The sequence below is a fragment of the Typopeltis vanoorti genome, chromosome 13 (genome assembly GCF_054136105.1).
Source record: "Typopeltis vanoorti isolate ZY-2024b chromosome 13, IOZ_Tvanoo_1.0, whole genome shotgun sequence".
Lineage (NCBI taxonomy): Eukaryota > Metazoa > Arthropoda > Arachnida > Uropygi > Thelyphonidae > Typopeltis > Typopeltis vanoorti.
In genome coordinates this window covers 109217032-109237226 of record NC_143561.1, presented here as the reverse complement: position 1 = coordinate 109237226, position 20195 = coordinate 109217032, and the positions used below count along the sequence as shown (strand labels likewise).

The window sequence follows — 20195 nt, the reverse complement described above, 5'->3', positions numbered from 1 at the left end:
TGTAGAGTAGGTACCCTTCCTCAATGAGTCTTTTGACTCCCTGGAGGTGTTATGCAATAATTATAATAAAAGTTCCTGGTTTCGGATCACCTGCATTTTTTTTGAAAAATGTATCCAGTGTTAACTGCCTAGATTTTCTTTTTCTTTCTTTAAGGAGTTCAGTGTAAGGTTGAATACATGCGATTACGCTCCTTTTTTACGTTTGCACTCCGTTCCCAATCGTGGTCCATTTTGCAGAGTTCATCAGTCAATGTCTCTATGCTTGCAAGGATATGCTGTAAATCAGCAGTTTTTATATCTCTCTGAGGACCTTCTTCGTTTTCTTTCAACATCCTTTGGATGTTGACTTAATTGTTCGGCTAATTCTTTTAAGTCTTCATTGGAAAGCCATTTATCATGACTCTCTAAGACTTCTGTCACATCTTCAGCTGCAATATCGTCCAATCCCACCTCTCGCGCAAGCTTGGTAACGTCTTTAATAACATTCTCCTCTTGTTCTAATTCCTCGAAGTTGTGCATAAATGCCTGGAAGAAGTTTTCGCTATGCTCCTTTTAAACACTTTGCTGAACTTCGTTCCAAGCTGCCTTGATGTTGTTAATGCTCATCACAATATCGAATGACTGCCAATAGTCTTTAATAGTTTTTCCTGAAGTGTCCAAGACTTACCATTTCCATAAATGTAATACGAAGGTAATAGGCTTTGAAGATTGATATAATCCCCTGATCCATCGGTTGCAAAAACGATGTCGTGTTTGGGGGCATATAAACAACCTTGACATCCAATGGTGTTCTTACTTCAGCAAGGTTTTGAGGATGTCCAGGGGCATTATCCAAGAGAGGCAATCCTTGGCTGGCAAATCATTTTCTTTACAGAAGTGAAGCATGGTAGGACAAAATAATTTATGTACCAATCTATAAAAACATCTTGTGTAACCCAAGGTTTCTTGTTCCATTTCTAATAGACTGGCAGCATGGCTTTTAGACCCCTGAAGGTGTGTGGTGTCTGTGAATGGTACACCAACATTGGTTTAAGCTTCAATGTTCTGGAGACATTTGAACCCAACAAAAGCGTAAGTCTATCTTTTGCAGCTTTAAAACCTGGAGCGAAACGTTCTTCACAGGAAATGAAAGTGCATGATGGCAATTTTTTCCATCAACATTAAAAATGAAATCAGGAGGATAACTCCCTTATTCTACACAGTCTTGAAATTCTTTAGGAAAAGTAGCCACTGCCACAACATCTGCACTTGCTGCCTTGCCACATAATTTTAAACTATGGCACTTACTTAGAGACTTTTCTTTGAAACAGCCTGTGTTAGAGGAATGTTTTTCTGATTCAAGTCATCCACCCATAATGATAATAATTTTTCCATTTTTTCATGGTTTACCCCTGCTATAACTTGCATGTTTTGCATTTAGTACTGCCATAGATTGTTGCACAGACTGTTTTATTCTATCTGCATTTTTCATAATTGTAGTAACAGTTGATGGAGGTAAGTTCATACTTCTACAAACATTAGCACATGTCTGCCTATCTTCCATTCTTCAAATCACCTCCATCTTCTTTTCAAGTGTGATTGATTTCTGCGCCTTCTTAAAAGTTAGCAGAACTTTCCAAGTTCTGCTAACTTTCCTGCACTTCTTTTATCAGACATGGTATGTAATTACGTACTTTATCAATTTAAATATGTATGTATGTAAAAAAAAATTAAATAGAACAATTAGGTAGATTCAACAGTAAAACTAGGTTTGATACATATACGTCATAGTAGCTTGGTAAACACTGACACTAGAGTGCCTGCTAGCCTCAGTCAGACCACACTACAGTAGGACAGCAGGTGCAGGTATCTGACATAAATTGAACCATCGTAAACCGAGGGCTGCCTGTACTGTAATTAGCATACCAAGCTAAGCAGTAATAGTCGTTAAGTAGATTTCTGCATAACACCACTATTGACTTTATTCTTCTGGGACATTTCTCCCCTCATATATCTTTACACAACTGAATAAACGTTACAGCAGCAGCATCACATTTCCGCTATCCATTCCTCAGTTTAAATATCAACTTGCAGCAATCTCTGACTCCTGCAAAATCTTGACAGACTATTGTAAATGAATGCATTGTCTAGCATAAAAAAACAGACATATATGCATATCTGTCAGTATTTTTTTTATGCAACTCTGACATAATACATCAATCTTGTGGGTGGGATAACCTTATCCCACCCACAATATATTTTTACAAATTTAGAAACCCTATGCTGGATATAAGAAATAAAGGCCCCCCCCCCCCCCCAAGTCACTTTATTCTTCAGATTAGCATGGTGGTGGTCTCACACCAAGCACTAAAGTTCATCTATCTCACCTAAACACCTTTACAAACTGTGATGGGAACCTGATGGTTGGAGAATATTAGTCTACCAGCCCAGCAAGTGTAATTAAATTGATAAAACATGACCCTTAAATCCATGCTTATTATGTATAGTCAGCATGGGTTTGTTTGAAGCTGAAGCACTGTGGTCAACTTTTTTTTTCCTGTTACACAATTTGTTCACTCCCTTATGTGAAAATTGACATTTGTGCATTTCTCTTAATGAAATAGAGTGATATCACTTGGTGAGGTTGGATCTGTAGGGGTGGTAAAGAAGAATTTCAGATTGACGAACTTAAATCGTTTTTGAATTGTTTCAGTGGTTGCAATGCCTGAATGAGGTAGAGTATTACTACAGTGCTAAACACTTTATTAGTAATACCCCAGTTATTGTAGATAGCAGGTTAGTTTGTCCTTAATCATAGCATACTATGTTGTGGAGTCTGCTCACTTTCTTGGTAATGTTCCAAGACAGGCCTGTTAACATTCCAAAACATTGCTAAACTGATTTTGCCCTAAGAAACGTTTGAATTTTTGGTTGACAGGATGATTCTTCAACCTATTCTTATATTTTTCTTTCAGGTCCTTAATTGTCATATTTCTCATAACAAATTGCTATGGGAGACAAAACGTGTATGCACCATTATCTCTTCTTTGTAATACTATCCAAATATTGTATGCTAATTCTCTTTATAGCCAGTGTTGTGCATTTAGGTAAGAGTAATGTCTTTTGTGAGAGCATTAGCCTAACTACTAATTTTGTTTGTGGAAATCATGAATAAGCCAAAACAGCATTCATTTTAGAAATTATGGACTTTACAACCGTGTTATAAATAACTCTTTTAATATCCCGATGTTTCGATCTTCATATTAAGATCATCATCATCATCTGGAGCATATACAAATATACAGGTCAAGCTAAGTTACATTACATACAGTAAGCTAGAGAAACAATGAATTGATCATAAGTTATTCTACTGGCATAACCTCTAGTGAAAAATAATAATAATTATTTATAAACGACATCAAGCTAAATTCTGTTTCTGATAACATGAATAAACATTCTTTCTTACAGATAGTTTTCTTTCAGTAACAATGATATTTACCCTTGCACTTTAATAAGTGGCTCAATTAATTCATAATTTTTTTCTTCTACAGCTGTTGTTGGCATTGTGTTCACTGAAATTATTTTTCATGGTCTAGTTTAGGCTCAGCTAAAGAATCCAGTAATATTTCTTTTGGTCTATATTAGTTTTATGTGATATTCATATTTCTCATTATTTCATTCTTCTAGTCTGCAGTATATTCTGTTAATGTCTATCATAATTTCGTTATAGTTTTTCTCTTTTGTACTGCTTAATGGGGAATCACTGCAGTTTGGTCAGTAGTACTGATTCTCTTTGGTTACACAACATTTGAACCCATATCTATCTAGGATATGAAGAACTTTCATAAGAGTTTCTTCTTCTGAAGATAAGTTAGCTAGCAGCTAGTCTCATGCAGAGGTGGCAGACCCCCCCCCCCCCAAGAAACTATTGCTTTTCACCCTGCAAACCACTGAAAAAAACACACAACACAAATTAACAAACATAATATGCCCTCTTATTGCTTTGCTCATAATTCATAACCTTACTTAATGACTTGTCCATTAAGGTTATTGAACATAATTCTAATAGATGACTGATCATGTTTGTTCTCTTTGATTGCAGTCTGCTACTGCACTTTTCACTTCTTTAATCCCACGTTAATCTTCAAATAACATATCCATAACTAAAAAGGATTTTTATATTGACCATATATTAATCAAACATAAATTAATGAAATTATACATAATTTATTTGATCTTCATTAATATTTAATAGGTATGAAGCTGCTAAAGTTTATACTTTTATTGGAGAGGTGTGTGTGGCTGTTAATCCTTATAGAACAATGAATATCTATGGGCAAGATTATGTAAGTGACTATAGAGGAAGGGAAATTTATGAAAGACCTCCCCATATATTTGCTATTGCAGATGCTGCATACAAAGCAATGAAACGGAGTTCAAGAGACACCTGTATTGTGATATCAGGTAATACTACATACATTCGTGTCTTATTTATTTGTGATGTAAAGATATTTGCATATTGAAATGTTAAGTATATATGTATTTATATAGAGCACACTTTTAAATAGCAGTGTGTGAAACCTTTAAGAAAACAAATTTTAAAAATTTGAAAAAATTAGTTTTATTTTTTCTTTTAAGTTAATCCTGTTATTAGCTTTTTTTCTTCCAGTTAAAAAAAATTGATTACCGCTTGATTCTTGTTTATTTGGAGACCTACAGTAGGCTTGAAAACTTATGTTCGTTCTCTAGAGCATGGCTTAGATAAGCATCTTTAGATTAGGCTAAATTACATTTAGATAATGTACTTCAGCTTTATAACCATTCATGAGTGAGATTTATAAAAACAATAAAGTAACTTGGTTTGATTTTTGCAAAATTTAGTAATGTTGAGCATAATTTCTTTTGCTTATTTCTTTGTATTTTCTTTGTACTGAAGAGTCTTTTGTAGTGGCATATTTGGTGAATAGGGAGACTACATCAAAAGAAACCATAATCTTTATAACTTATATTTGAAAGAAGTCGTGCGAAATGAGAAAGTCAAGTATTGGAGACAATCATAGAAGGAAAGGTAAAATTCCTGGGACACATATGGAGATGCAACAAATGGATTATAAATGTATTAGACAAGAAGATGCCAGGGAAAAGAAGAATAGGATGGTTGAAATATACATCCTTAGAGGAAGTGTTTAGATTAATCAGAAGAGGTTATAAACTAAAGAAGTAAGCCAGAAATAGGATTATCTGGAAGAGTTAACTGTCCATAGCAACAAGGACTATCCTTTAGAATGATGATGATGATTTCCACCTGAGATCAGCTAACTCTTAGCTGATTTCAGAAAATCTGAGAAAAATACCTTAGGTTCAAATTCCATCTTTAATGGAAATGAAAAATACCTTAGGTTCAAATTCCATCTTTAATGGAAATGAAAAATACCTTGGGTTCAAATTCCATCTTTAATGGAAATAACTAAGTCTTTCACAGACATGTGACATTTTGCAGAAATCATTAGCCTTGGAAAAAGATACGAAGATATTGACTACTGCTCCCCCCCCACCCCTGTGTGTGTGTGTGTGTGTGTGTGTGTGTGTGGGCTAGAAGAAAAAAATTCTCATACATACATACATCTTCAAGGCCCACTCTTCCTAATTGGGTTGTGGGGGCAACAGCTGCAAGAGGAACTTCCAATGGTCACGATCCTCTGCCACCAAGCTCAGGTATTCTGGTGGGATTCCCAAATCTGTCCACCCAAGGTTTTGGATATAATCTATCCAGCGAGTCCTTGGCCTTCCACGTGGCCTCCCACCCTCTGGCTTGGCAAAGAGGGCCTGCTGAGGGAGCCTCTCTTGTGGCATTCTGACCAGGTGCCCGTACCAACATAACTGTGATCTCTCAACACGGAGAAGCAGCGGTTGAGTATTGAGGGTTTCCTGAATTGCAGAGCTTCTGACTCTGTCGAGTTTTGTCAGCCCCTCAACCCCTCGAAGGAACCTCATTTCAGCCGCTTGGATTTGTGTCTGCATTCTTTCGGTCATTACCCAACTCTCATGACCATAGGTGAAGATGGGGACATAGACTGTATTGAAGACAGCCAGCTTTGCCTTCTGGCTTAACTCCCGTTTCAATACTACCAAACGGCCAAGCTCCCGCAATATTGAGCTTGCTAAGCCAATTCGAATATCTAGCTCTATGTCCCATTTTCCGTCATTCGTGAATATGGACCCAAGGTATTTAAACTTCTTCACCTGCCTCATTGGGACTCCACTTACATTTAGAGTGCACTGGGATGGTTGTCTTGAGACCACAAATGTTTCAGTTTTGGCCACACTGATCTTCATTCCGGCATCTGCACAAATATCTACAAACCTATCCAGGGTCTGCTGGAGGTCATCTGTGGAAGAGCTAAGCAGAACTAGGTCATTTGCAAAAAGCAGACGTCCAATGCTACATTTTCCAATTCTGACACACTCACTGCCTCGGCTGTGCCTATCAATCCAGTCCATAAATATTATGAAAAGGAAGGGTGACAGAACACACCCTTGGCAGAGGCCAACGGAGACTGTGAAAGGTTCAGACTTTGTGCTGTTTACCCTGACACAAAACTCTGGGCATTCATACAGGGACTTGATGGCAGCTAATAGTTGACCATCCACTCCATACTCCTGTACTACTTGCCAAAGCTTATTCCGAGGAACCCGGTCATATGCCTTCTCCAAGTCCACAAAACATGTACACATTCTTGGCATATTCCCAAGATTTCTCAAAGACTTGCCTTAAAGTGAAGATTTGGTCAGTTTGCTTCTACCAGGACGAAAGCCACATTGTTCTTCCTGGAACTTGGACTCAACTGTGCTCCTTCACCGTCTTTCCAATCACCTAGCATACACTTTCCCCAGCTGGCTGAGCAGAGAGATTCCACAATAGTTACTGCAATCCTTCTGGTCTCCCTTCTTGAAGACTGGTATTATTATGCCTGTCTGCCATTGCTTTGGTGCTCGCCCAGATATCCAAGCAGCCTGACACACACTCGAGTCAGCCAAAGAACACCGTCTCGATTTAAGGCTTTTAGCATTTTGGGGCGAATTTTATCATCGCCAGCAGCCTTGCCCGATTTTAGTGATTTTATTGCTAAATGGACCTCTTCTGCTGTGAGACTAGTCATTGCCACGATCTGCACCTCTTGGTTGTCCACAACTGCTGGGCCACCTGGATTAAGAAGGCTCTCAAAGTATTCCCTCCATCTGTGGAGGATATCCTTCTCTGTTGTTAAAAGTGCACCATCAGAGGCCTTAATTGCCCTTGCCGTGCACGATTTCCTCCCTCGAAGGCGGTGGATAGTATTATCAGAATATTTTATTTGTATTTGCATAGGATGAGTCTAATCTTTCTACAAAGGATTCCCAAGCCTTCTGCTTTGCTGTTTTTACCTTTTAGTGCAGAGGCAGTGACAGCTGTTCTGAACAGCTTCCATTCCTCCTCAACATCTGCAGTATGCTTGGGAATCTCTTTGAACCTGGAGGAAATGTCATCTGCAAAATTCTTCCTCACTGCCTCATTTTCCAATGTCTCCCATTTCATGCGGTATAGCTGCTTAGGCCTACCAGCGTTGATGGTAGCATCCGGTTTCTGAAGCCGTAGAGTGCACACAACAAGGTGGTGGTCAGTTGACATTTCTGCCCTCTTCTCACACGAACGTCCAACACTGAGGAAAATAGGTCTGCTAAGACTATAAAGAAGTCAATCGGAGACCTTTGTTCTAGTGTATCTCTGTAGCAGGTATACTTATGGACTTCTCGGTGCTGGAAGAAGGTATTCATTATGGACAATCTGTTAGTACAGCAGAAATCCAATAATTTCAACCCATTTGCGTTAAGGTCAGGGGCACTTTCCTCCCAACTACACCCCTCCATGTCTGGTCATCTGTTCCAACATGTGCATTGAAGTCACCCATTATCAGGACTGATTCCATGTCTGCCACCCTGTCAAAAGCAGCATCCACTTTCTCTAGGAAGGCAGAGTATTCTGACTCCAGATTAGATGCATAGGCTTGCACCACAGCCAAATCACTTTTTCATCTGAAGCCTTAACACATACTCGTCCCCCCAATGGGATCCACTCAGCAACACAGTCTAACAGCTGGGGGGGGGCTTGTGAGTATCCCCACACCCACCTGAGCAGACATTGTTGGGCTCACACCAGAGTAGTAGAGCTTCCACCCCTTATCCAGGTCGACAGTTCCAGAGCCTCCCCTCTTGGTTAAAGAAAGCCCGACTAAGTCTAGCCGGTAGCACTTGGCTTCCTCAATGAGTTACAACTCCTTCCCTGTCAGAGAGAAGATGTTCCAGTTGCCTAAAGCCATAGTCTGGTGCCGTTGTCGTTGCCATTTCCGTCCTTTTGCAGAACCATTTCTTTGCGCTGCCCCTAAACACCTCCCCAAACGGGTAGTGGGCCCCTTGATGAAGTTTCCTGTAGCAGAGTGCTGTGTAGTGGTGTCTAAGGGAGACTGTAACATATTTTTCGAATGGGTCCCTCTGCCTAAAACCCGAACGCGTCCCTTGGTAACCCGCGTGATGGACGATAAGATATAAAAAGACAAAGAATAAAACCCCAGATTAAAAAAAAAATGGCCTGATCATGTTACAGTGTTTGATAATGTCCTGTTAGCACAAGACGAAATGACATAGAAAGATAGGAAAGATTCCCCTCGAATACTCTAATAGCATTCGGGGGAAGGAGCAAGATGAGAAGAAAGAAAGAAGCAAGGGAGGAAGAGGAGGGACCAGTCTACAGATAATATAACAGATGTATATTACATGAAGTAAGGCATGGTCCAGCATCAGGTACCTCGGGTTTGCAACACCCGTACTCACTAAAGTGAGCCCCTGAGGAAAATTCTCAAGTTTGTAAAATATTACCCTAACCAACTCAGATGTCTCAAAACATCTGAGTTGGTTAGCATAATATTTTTAAGTTGAGTGCCATTCTGAACTTAAGGTTCATGTTGCTACTTCAGTTTAAACATGAGAATATGTAAGCAAACTTTTTATTTTATGAGCACCCTACTTTAACTGTTTTTATTATGCCGTAATATGTGATTTAAAGCTATATTAGCAAAAAAGGAAGCTATTACAATGATCACTGATAGTGTAGTTTAAACTTCTAAGTATATAGAAGCAGTATGAAACTAGATTAATTGTATAATATAGATTACCTTTTAAAATCAAGGCTAAATTGTTTGAGAAAAAAGTCAAACTAGAGTAACGAATAAAATCCAAGTATGAGATGAAAGAGTAATGCATAAAATTAAGATATAGAAATAAGGAATAAAAAACCCAGTGGGATAAAAAAATTAATGAATTAAAACCAAATTATAAAAATGAAAGATAAAATGTAAGATATAAAAAAGGCAAAGAATAAAACCCCAGATTAAAAAAAAAAATGCTGACTTAAATCCAAGATATAAAAGAAAGAATAACCTTTAAAAATATAATTGAGATGTGAAATTATGTGCAAGAATTAGAATGTTAAAAAGAATACATTATAGGAAAATAATAAAAAAAGGTGTGCAGTTTGAGCAAGAACTGGATGACTGATATCAAATTAATCACATCAAGGTTCACTTTAGGAGATGAAAGCCATTTCAAATCCAGTCATACTCAGAAGTGAAGAAGAAGAAAAGATAAAAGTGCTTCCTATATAGTTTGCGCTAATGGTAATGGAGTATTCTGGTTGGTTGCGAGTTTTGCATTCATTTTTATGTGATAGATCTGCCAAACCTTTGGAATGATGTAGGAGTATTGAATATTAATGGTGTTACAATTTGTCTTGATGGTTATTGATTCTGATGTTTGTAGTTAAGTTTCATTGTTTTCAAAGTTAAAGAACATTTTTTGAATTTGTGAAACATAGATGCATTAAATAGTATGAGCAGCAATTTTAAATGGCTATATCTTTGGGCTTTGTTGGTTTGTTACTTATTATTTTTTGGTAATTTTATAAAGAATTTTTGCAATGGGAACCTAGCAGTCAGAAAGTCTTTGTATAAATATGAGTATAAACATCTGATAGTAAAACAGATGTCAACTGAATTGCAGTTTGCTTGGCATGGAAAGCAAACAACATTAAAATGGAGTATTTCATGGTCTGTTTTATTATTATTATTATGCGACACCTCCAAGGAGTCCAAAGACTCATTGAGGAAGGGCACCTACTCTACTCTCCATCTCCACCGCTCAGTCCACCAACTACAGCAAATCGCATAATCTACACCAATGCCACCTACTGCTACCACTAGTATTTTCACAGACAATCACAAATATCCATGCCCATTCCTGGATTCGAACCTGCAGCCTTTTGGTTGGAGAGCAGATATATTAATCACTCGGCCAACCAAGCTGTCAAAACTAAACCTGTGCCTGCCAGGGGTCTTCTGCGTGTTAGGCAGATGTGATAACTACTACACTACAAGCACCCCTACAAACCTAAAGGCATTCACAAACAACCATGCTCAAGTAGATGATTAAATAATTTAAGATGGCTAGTAAAAACTACCTTTATAATCTGCATATTTGAATAATATGTGTGTGTGTGTGTGTGCGTGCGTGCTTTTGTATCTATATACAAAATGTCATTGAATATAATTTAGTTATATATTATTGCAACATTTGTTGACTCACACAAGTATAAGCCCAGAATTCTATTTTTCATAAAACACAAGTTATGTACCTCCTAGGCATAATAACTCTTTATTGCAGGAGAGAGTGGATCAGGAAAAACAGAAGCATCAAAAATCATCATGAGATACATTGCAGCTATCACCAACATTAGTGGTCAGCAAGAAATAGAACGGTAATATAAGTTTTTTTTAGTTTATTCTCCCCCCCCCCCCTTTTTTTTTTTTTAATTCTTTGGTTTACTTAAGTACAGAGTACATGAAATATATTTAAACTATTTTCTCCATTTCAGAGTAAAAAATATTCTGCTTCAATCAAATTGTATTTTGGAAGCATTTGGAAATGCAAAGACTACCCGCAATGATAACTCAAGCAGATTTGGAAAATACATGGATATCAATTTTGATTTTAAAGGTGATCCTTTAGGGGGTCATATTAATAATTACTTGCTTGAGAAGGTAATATATCTATAATTTTCATGCATAACTAACACGATATAGTATTTGTTTGAAATTACTGTTTCCTGATAATGTATTTTCATTATTCAATGAATTATTTCTAAAATTATTTATGGAAATGAATAATTTCTAACCTAAATTGGATGCATATTATTTGGATAGCTGTTTATAATCTGTTCCATGTATGAAAAAGTTAAAGATAAAAATCTGGCAATGGATAGGAATACTATATTCTATGGTGAGCAGTATGGCATTGTTTAAAAAAAAAAAAAAAGTAGCTCTTGCCTTAGTAATTTACTCACATTTTATAATAATTACAGTAAAATAGATTGGGAAAATGGCTACACCATGATACTGCTGGATTTTGCAGAGGAATTTGACAGAATACCATATGGAAAACTCTTACAAAAATTGGAGCAAATGGAAATGGATATGAAGCTGATGGGAAGGTAGCTGACAGGCACACCAGAGTAGTATATGGTGGGGTGGAATCTAAGAGAATGAGGTTTGACTAGTGGAGTGCCTCAGGGCTCTGTACTAGGGTCACTGCTCTTTAATCCGTATATTAATGATATAGGGAATGATTTAAGTGAGGATATTCAGTTGTTTGATGATGCAAAACTAGGAAGAGCAATAGTTCATGAAGATGTAGACATCTTGCAAGGAGATTTAAGTAAATCGGCATTTTGGATGAAGTAATGATTTTCAATTTAACGTTGCAAAATGTAAGGTTATGTACTTCGGATTGATGCTATGTATTATGTTAATATAGTACTGGATTGCAGCAAACTGATGAGGCTAGGGACTTGGGATAATGAGGTTGTATTTCGGAGGGCATTTTACAAACATTGGAAAAATAGCTCGAAAGATTATTTGGATGTTGAAAAAAAACACTAACAAGTGAAGATAGAGAAGTTATTTTCCCTCTTTATAAGGTGATGATTTGGCTGCTTTCTTGACTACTGTGCATAGATTTGGTCACCTAGGTTTCTTGGGGATTAGGAGGTGGCAGAGAGGATTCAGAGACATGACTATTCTGTTCACAGGTCTGTTGAATGCTCTCTGTGATAAGTTGAAAGTGTGTGGGTTGCAAAGGGATAAGCAAAAAAGAGAGGACATTATAGAACTTTATAAGTTATTAAAGTGATTCTATAAGTTTGACACACATTTTTCAAGACATATTGAATAGAGCAAGAAACTAGGTGTCAACCCTGAAAGTTGTGTAAGAATGGTTAGTAAGGGTGTGTTAACTATATTTTTTGCTTGGAATGTGGAGATTTACTGAAATGAATTACCAGAATTAGTTGAATGCCCTAATAGTGAGGGAGTTTAAAGAGAGGTATAATAGGTATTAGAGCCTCCGTAGCTCAGTCAGTATAGACGAAACCCTTTGGTCGGAAAGACCTGGGTTTGATTCCCATCAGTGATGTGAGGAACCTTTATCTGGTCTTTTTCGACTAAAGGTGAGTTAGCTGGTCTCATACTGAGGTAGGGGATTTTTCACATGGACACTCAGGTTTTTCGCTCCCCAAACCGGCCTCATGAACACACGGATTAGTCATCAATACGTTCCAGTCATATGTGGTCCCATGCCTGGATAAAATTAGGGGATTGGGGAAAGCAATGGTGAACTACCCTGTAAAAATCTCGCCAGGAATACTTTGTCAGCAATGCCTACAAAGTCACCTATGGTTGGAAACTACTGAAAGGGAAGATCAGATAATAGGTATTGTGTGTATCTAAAGGCTAGTATGGATCTCTTGACTTCATGGAGGCACCCATGTAATAATAGATCAGTCAAGCTGGAAAATATATTATCAACAGACCTCCATGAAGTCAAGAGACATATTGTTGGAGGTTCCATTCTCACATGCACAGCTCATCATACCTTGACTTAAATGCATTCACTGTCCTTGCACTCACCACATGCTCAGGCAGTGCATTTTCCAGTCACTTACCACTCTTCATGCCACCATACAAATTAAACAACAATGGTCCCTAAACAGACCACTGGGGCACATCACTAGTGACTTTCTACTGGGATATCACTCCCTATACACAACCCACTAATACTTATTAGACAGTCAATCTTTAATCCAATGCACTAATCCAATCCAACCACATCTGTTCCAGTTTAAGTAATAGTTTGTCATGTGGCACTCTGTTGAAAGTCTCTGAAAAATCTAAATATACTACTGTATATGCATCCCTTCTTGTCCAATGTATTGGTCACCTTGTTATACACCTCTGAATCAAAAAATTATAATAATCAAAGAAAACGTGTTGAAGGATTTTCAATTATAATTTATTGCATAGAAAATAATTATTGCCAAATATGAATTAGCATCATCTAAATCTATGTTCTTTGTAGATTATATAACCATGTAAACACATAAAAATGCAATATAAATTTTATAAGAAAACTGTTATTTGAAAACAATCACACCTGAATAATTTTTAACATGGTTCAAAATATTAGAATATTCCAAATTTTTCTGATTGGTTTTGAAGAGAGCATAGAAATAGCATATATTTCAGTAATTGCGGGACTGACTTGTGTGTCAGGAATTGTTTGCACGTGGATTTCTGTTAATCATTTGCTAAACATGGGTCAGACGAGTGACGTATCGGAAGCTAAGAAGTTTCATATGGTGTCTCTATACAAAGAAGGCAAACTCAACAGTTTATAGCTAAGGAGCTGAAATGTTCTCAAGCAAGCATGAGTAGAGTACTGAGACAGTATTCTAATAATCAGAAGTTTCAAAATAATTGCTTCCATAGTGGTTGTAAGGTAAGTAAGGTAAGGTAAGTAAGGTTGTAGTGGTTGTAATAACTACATCAAGAGATTAAAGAATAAAGGAGATTGAAGAATATCGTGAAGAAAAACCACTTCTGAAGTGTAAAGGTATTTTCACAGGAGATAGAAAAAACTAGGTGTGAATGTCTAAATCTACGATGTTGAGACAACTTCACAAATTGGGTTTTAAATCACGTGCCTAATACGAAGCCGCTTATGACTTCCAAGCAAAAAGGCAGCTAGAGTGCATGCAGCAGTTTAGGCAAAGACTTGTGGGATCAAGAGGATTGGAAAAAGGTACTTTGAGCGATAGAAGTATGTTTTGTGCATCAAGGGATACATGTTTGGCGTCTTAAGCAAGAAGCATTTAATAAAGAATGCATGAAACGTTTGGTGAAATGTGTAACCGCAGAGGGACCAGGTAGGCTGTATATGTGTACAAAAGAGTCGATTACAAAGTGTAAGAAATTCTTGAGCACTTTGTTACTGGCATTGGAAGATTTATGTGATGGTGATTTCCTTTTTCAGCAAGATTCAGCTTCTTTTCACACTTCCAATACCACTACTAGATGGCTCAAAGAAAGGCAAATCAGTGTAATTCCTTGGCAGGAAAACTCACCAGATTTAAACCCCATTTAGAATTTGTGGGGAATTATGAAGAAATGTCTTCAAGAAGTTGCATCAATAGGCAAAAATGAGCATGTTTCTAGAGTGCAGACCATATGGCATGTTTTGATTTAAAAAAAAAAAAAAAAGACTGAACTACTAGTAAATATGCCCAACCGTTTATGAACAGTAATAAACTGTTTCTTTTAAGGTTACACAGTGATCAGCATTCATACGAAAGGCCGGTCAAATATTTACGAATTTAGGGACACAGAACACACATATTGAAATAATTATTTTACTTATTATTAATAAAATAACAATTGACGTTTTGACTCCTGTATTGAGGTTCTCATCAGAAAGATACATATGTGAAAACAAGCTACATGCTTTTGCACTCTACAAAGGTAAATTGAATCTATGCTGTTAATTGATCTTTTACTTAGCCTGACCTCTAGTGGTAAAAAAAAAAAACTGCAATAAACCCTGCTAAAGTCCTCCCTTATTAAGATTTTTTTGGATTTGTACAGTTCATGTGGCTGTACTAAGATTTTCTTCTGGACTTGTACTCAGGTTGCTATGGAATGTTAAAAAAAAAAAAATACTTCACCAAAAAAACAAATCTCTTCTTGCATTAAGATTTTTTTTGGCTTGTTCTGGTTGGTATAATGGTTGCAAATGGGTCCTCCACATTCTTAGAATGGTTTGACCATCATTTTTGTTGAGGTTAGGATTGTGTTTGAGCATTTCACATGCTTCTTTAAATTTTCTGAACCAGGTTTCGGTGACTTTGTACCTTTCCAGTGAATTCTGTGGTATGTCTGGAGTGCATGGTCTAAAAGTCTAGTTTTTGCAAAATGGAGGTATTTAATGTGTCGTTTGTGTTCGTCCTTCCTAATGGGGATAGTTCACCCTGTTTCTCCAGTGTAGGGTAGGTTACATGTGCATTGTATTTTGTAAACCCCTGGGTGGGCTAGGTGTGGAAGAGGATCTTTGAATGTACTGAGTAGATGTCTTAATTTTGTCAGGGATTTGAAGGTAGTTTTGATGTTGTATTTGTGTAGTGTTCTGTCTGTTTTTTCTGAAATGCCTCTAACATAATGTATGGCAATAGCATTCTTGAAATCTTTTTTGTTTTTAGTGGTGTCTCTGTTGAGGATCTTGTGAATAGTTATTTTGCTGTATCCATTTTTTTTTTTTTTTTTTTTATAAATGTATGGTTAATGATCTCATATTCCTGGTTTAGAGCTTGCTCATTTGAACAAATAATTTGCGCTCTGTGTTTAAGGGTGCTTATGACACCTAGTTTTTGTGTTGGTTGTGGTAAGAATTTTTGTATATGTACTGGCTTGTGTGTGTAGGTTTGCGGTAAACTGAGAGACACCTGAGGGAAGACGTGTGACAGTAAAAAAACTATTCACAAGATCCTCAACAGAGACACCACTAAAAATAAAACAGATTTCAAGAATGCCATTGTCATACCTTATGTTAGAGGCATTTCGGAAAAAATACACAGAACACTACACAAATACAACATCAAAACCACTTTCAAATCCGCGACAAAATTAAGACACCTACTCAGTTCTTCCAAAGATCCTCTTCCACACCTAGCTCACCCAGGGGTTTACAAAATACAATGCACATGTAACCTACCATACATAGGAGAAACAGAGCGAACCATCCCAATTAGGAAGGACACATTAAATACCTCCATTTTGGAAAAACTGACCTTTCAGACCACTCACTCCAGACATACCACAGAACTCATTGGAAAGGTACAAAGTCCCCACATTGCACCAAAACCTGGTTTGAGAGGAAATTTAAAGAAGCATGTGAAATGCCCAAACACAATCCTAACCTGAACAAAAATGACTGTCTAACCATTCCAAGAATGTGGAGGACCCATTTGCAACCATTATAACAACCAGAACAAGCCAAAGAAAAATCTCAATACGAGAAGACTTGGTGAAGTGTTTTTAACATTCAATAGCTACCTGAACTGTACTAGTCCAAAAAAATCTTAGTACGGGAGAACTTTACCAAGGTTTATTATAGTTTTTTTTTTTTTTACCACTAGAGGTCAGGCTAAGTAAAAACTCAGTTAACAACATAGATTCAATTTACCTTTGTAGAGTGCAAGAGCATGTAGCTTGTTTTCATATACACATGTATCTTTCTGATGATGATGACTTCAATACAGGGGCAAAACGTCAGTTGTTATTTTATTAATAATAAGTAAAATAATCATTTTGACGTGTTTTATGTCTCTAAATTCGTAAATATGAACAGTAATAAAAGCTAAGTGGGATTCAACAAAGTACTAATTATCATGTTTCCTTTTGACTGTAATTTTTGTGCATTTATTTTTGTATTCTAATTTTGTGAATGTTTTCAAATAAGTTTTCTTATAATTTATATTACATTTTATCATCATTATTATTTAGGCCTCCAAGGGATCAAAAGGCTCATCACGGGAGGTCCTTCCTAGGAAAGTCTATCAAGACTCATCGTGGGAGGTCCCTCCTAGGAAACACAGTCTATCATACCACTCCTTAAACTCATTGACCGTTCTCACTCTCACCACTCTATCAGGCAATGCATTCCACGGTTCAACCACCCTCCATGCAAAGAAACCACTCCTCACCCTCTTGCTCACAGTTTCCTTTCATAACTTCCAGGGATGGCCCCTTGTCATCACTCCTTCTCGCTGTTCAACTAAGCAAAAGAACTCCCCAGTGTCAATCCTATAATCACCTCTCAACAGTTTAAGTCTGAATCATATCACCTCTCCTCTCATCATATCCACCAAACTCTGTAGTCCATATTCCCTTAGCCGATCCTCATAACTAACATTGCACAGTCCTGAAACCATCTTTGTTATCCAACATTGTACCCTTTCCACAGTTAAATTATCCCCTTCAAATCCCGGGAACAATAGTCTAAGTGTGGTCTGATCTGGGTCTTATACAACGGAATGATAACTCATTTATCTCTGTGGGTCAGCATCCTTCTCATTATTACAGCAATCCTCTGTGTTACCTTCACCACCTTTGCAATATGTCCCCTGAATTTCTGGTTTCTATCAGGCATCAACCCCCAGATCTCTTTTCTCCCCTCCTTCTTCCAGTATAGCTCCTCCAATAGAGTATGCAACATCCCATCGATATGTCCCAAACCTCAAGCCTTACATTTTGCTGCATTAAACCTACATCCCCATTCATTTACCCATCTGTCTAGCTTATCCAAATCCTCTTGCAGGACTACCACATCAGCACCATTACTAATAACCCTTCCCAGCTTCACATCATCTGCAAACAACTGAATATCCTCTTTCAATCCACTGACAATGTCATTGAAATAAAGGTTAAACAATATAGGTCCCAGTACTGAGCCCTGTGGGACCCCACTTGTAACCCTCTGCCTCATTGTAATCCTGCTCTCACCATACACAACTTGCTGATACCTATCGGACAGCCAATCCTAAATCCAGTTGATCAACCTGACATTCAAACCCATGTGCTGCAACTTAAATATCAACTTATGTGGCACCCTGTCAAATGGCTTCACTAAATCCAAGAAAATGCTAGTATATGCCTTTCCCTCATCTGTTGCTCTTGTAACTTTATTATAAAAGGCTAGCATATTATTAAAACAAGAGCGCCCCTTCACAAATCTATGTTTACTCTCACAGATAACATTATCCTCATCTGTCCAATGTTGTTTACGGTCCCCAACTAATTTCTCCAAGATCTTAACCACTACTGATGACACACAAACTGGCCTATAATTAGACACTTCCAGTCTGCTACCGCCCTTATGCAATGGCACTATCTTACCTTCCTTCCATTTCCTGGGCACCTTTCCTGTAGCCAGACTTTCATTGAAAAGCCAGGTCAAAGGAGCTGTCAGTTCTTTAGCACATTCTCTCAAAACTCGTGGTGAAATACCATCCAGTCCCACAGCTTTAGTGACATCCAGGGTACTCGGTATTTGGAACACTCTCTCCTCCTGCACCTCTAAACCTCAAACCTGCTCTATCCCTCTAGCATTAAAATTTACTCCTCCAGAATGAAATACGCCAATAAAGTGTTCATCGAACAATTCCACTATGTCCTCTTCATCAGTCACCCTGTTCCCATTTTTGTGTTTACATGGTTATATAATCTACAAAGTACATAGATTTAAATGATGCTAATTCATATTTGTTAATAATTATTTTCTATGCAATAAATTAGAATTGCAAATCATTTAACATGTTTTCTTTGATTATTTTAATTTTTTTGATTCAAAGTTTTAATAAGTAAGCAGATTGCTAAAACACTATCTTCTTTTAGCAAATCCATGCTGTCCATTAAAGAGAATTCTATTGTCCACCCAGTTCTGAATCCTTGCCCTAACTAGCTTCTCCAACATCTTGACCACAACTCTTCAGACAAGCAGATTGGCCTATAATTTGAAGCCTTAGTTGTTTCCCTTGATGAGTCATCGAGGGAAACCCTGGAGTCCCATGGGTCTCCTCCATGGACTCCCTGGAGGTGTCAAATAATAATAATTACCACCTTTATGAAGTGGAACAGTTTTGCCATCTTTCCACTCCTTTTTGAACCTGGGCTAATCTTAATTTTTAACTCATGTTAAAAATGTATATGAAAGCTAATTATATGAAGAGCCAAAGGCTTCAATTCGGCGTTATTCCAATTTGCTTACGCTTGGAATCGCCGAACTTTATATAGTTTCTATATTCGGCATGAAACTCTTTGAGTTTCTTATTCGGCTAAGAAACAATTTGGGATATAATATCCCTTAACTTAAATAAGTATATGAAAGCTGCTGTTAACTCTCTGGAACATTCACTCAAGACACACGATGATATACCATCGATTCCCATGGCCTTGTCGACATCAAGTTTACTCAGTTCCTTGTATACCTCTTCATACACTCACTCATCTACTGCTTTCAAGTTCTGCATTATGCTGCAATCACAAGTGTGCAATACATTAAACACCTTTACTGTATCCTTCTCAATGAACGACCAATTGAAAACCCTTCTCTGCTTGGGATTGCTCTCCAGTCATCCCTGTGATTGACCTTAAGACCACATTGAATTAAGAGAATGGAACCAGTTAAAAAAATGCTTACAGCACAAATAGACAGAATTTTATCCCCCCCGGTGAAATTGCATAATGTGGGTGGTCTCCACCACCTAGCCAGAAATTTGATATATCAGAATGCTTCTTTCTAAATACAAAAATAGTCTGACTAACAATAAAATTTCCACAATACCATATTATAAAACATTTGTATGTCATATTGCTGGTTTTCAAATCCATGTTTCTTTCTAACCTTCCATAAATGGTATTTTAATTCATTAATTATAAAAATCAAAAATCCCTTCCCATTACTGACAGGTGGTGGGTTCCTGTTCTGTTGTAAGTAATGGAATTCCCAATGCATTGCATAATCTGTTCCAAATATCCAGGGAAAGAGGGCAGCTGTAGAATGCATGTTCTACTGTTTCCAATTGGTAACAGATGTCACAGATTAGATCTCAGATGTTAAAGTACCTCCTTTGATGGTATTGACACTGGAAGGTGACCTTATGCAATTCTCCAAGCAAGATCCCTCCTGTTAGGGTATCCTTGGAATTTCAATAAATTATGAAACAACTGCTGAAGTTTGTAGCA

The 20195-nt window shown here is 37.3% G+C and overlaps 1 protein-coding gene across 1 annotated transcript in view; it reads left to right on the top strand.

Moving 5' to 3' along the window:
- Positions 1-20195, top strand: part of LOC150100463 (unconventional myosin-Id-like) — a 288786-nt gene that overhangs the window by 62843 nt on the left and 205748 nt on the right. The window contains exons 2-4 of the mRNA XM_090403250.1: positions 4235-4443; positions 10732-10825; positions 10943-11108. Of these exons, the coding sequence (XP_090259376.1) occupies positions 4235-4443; positions 10732-10825; positions 10943-11108 (469 nt within the window). The remainder of the gene's footprint in view (positions 1-4234; positions 4444-10731; positions 10826-10942; positions 11109-20195) is intronic.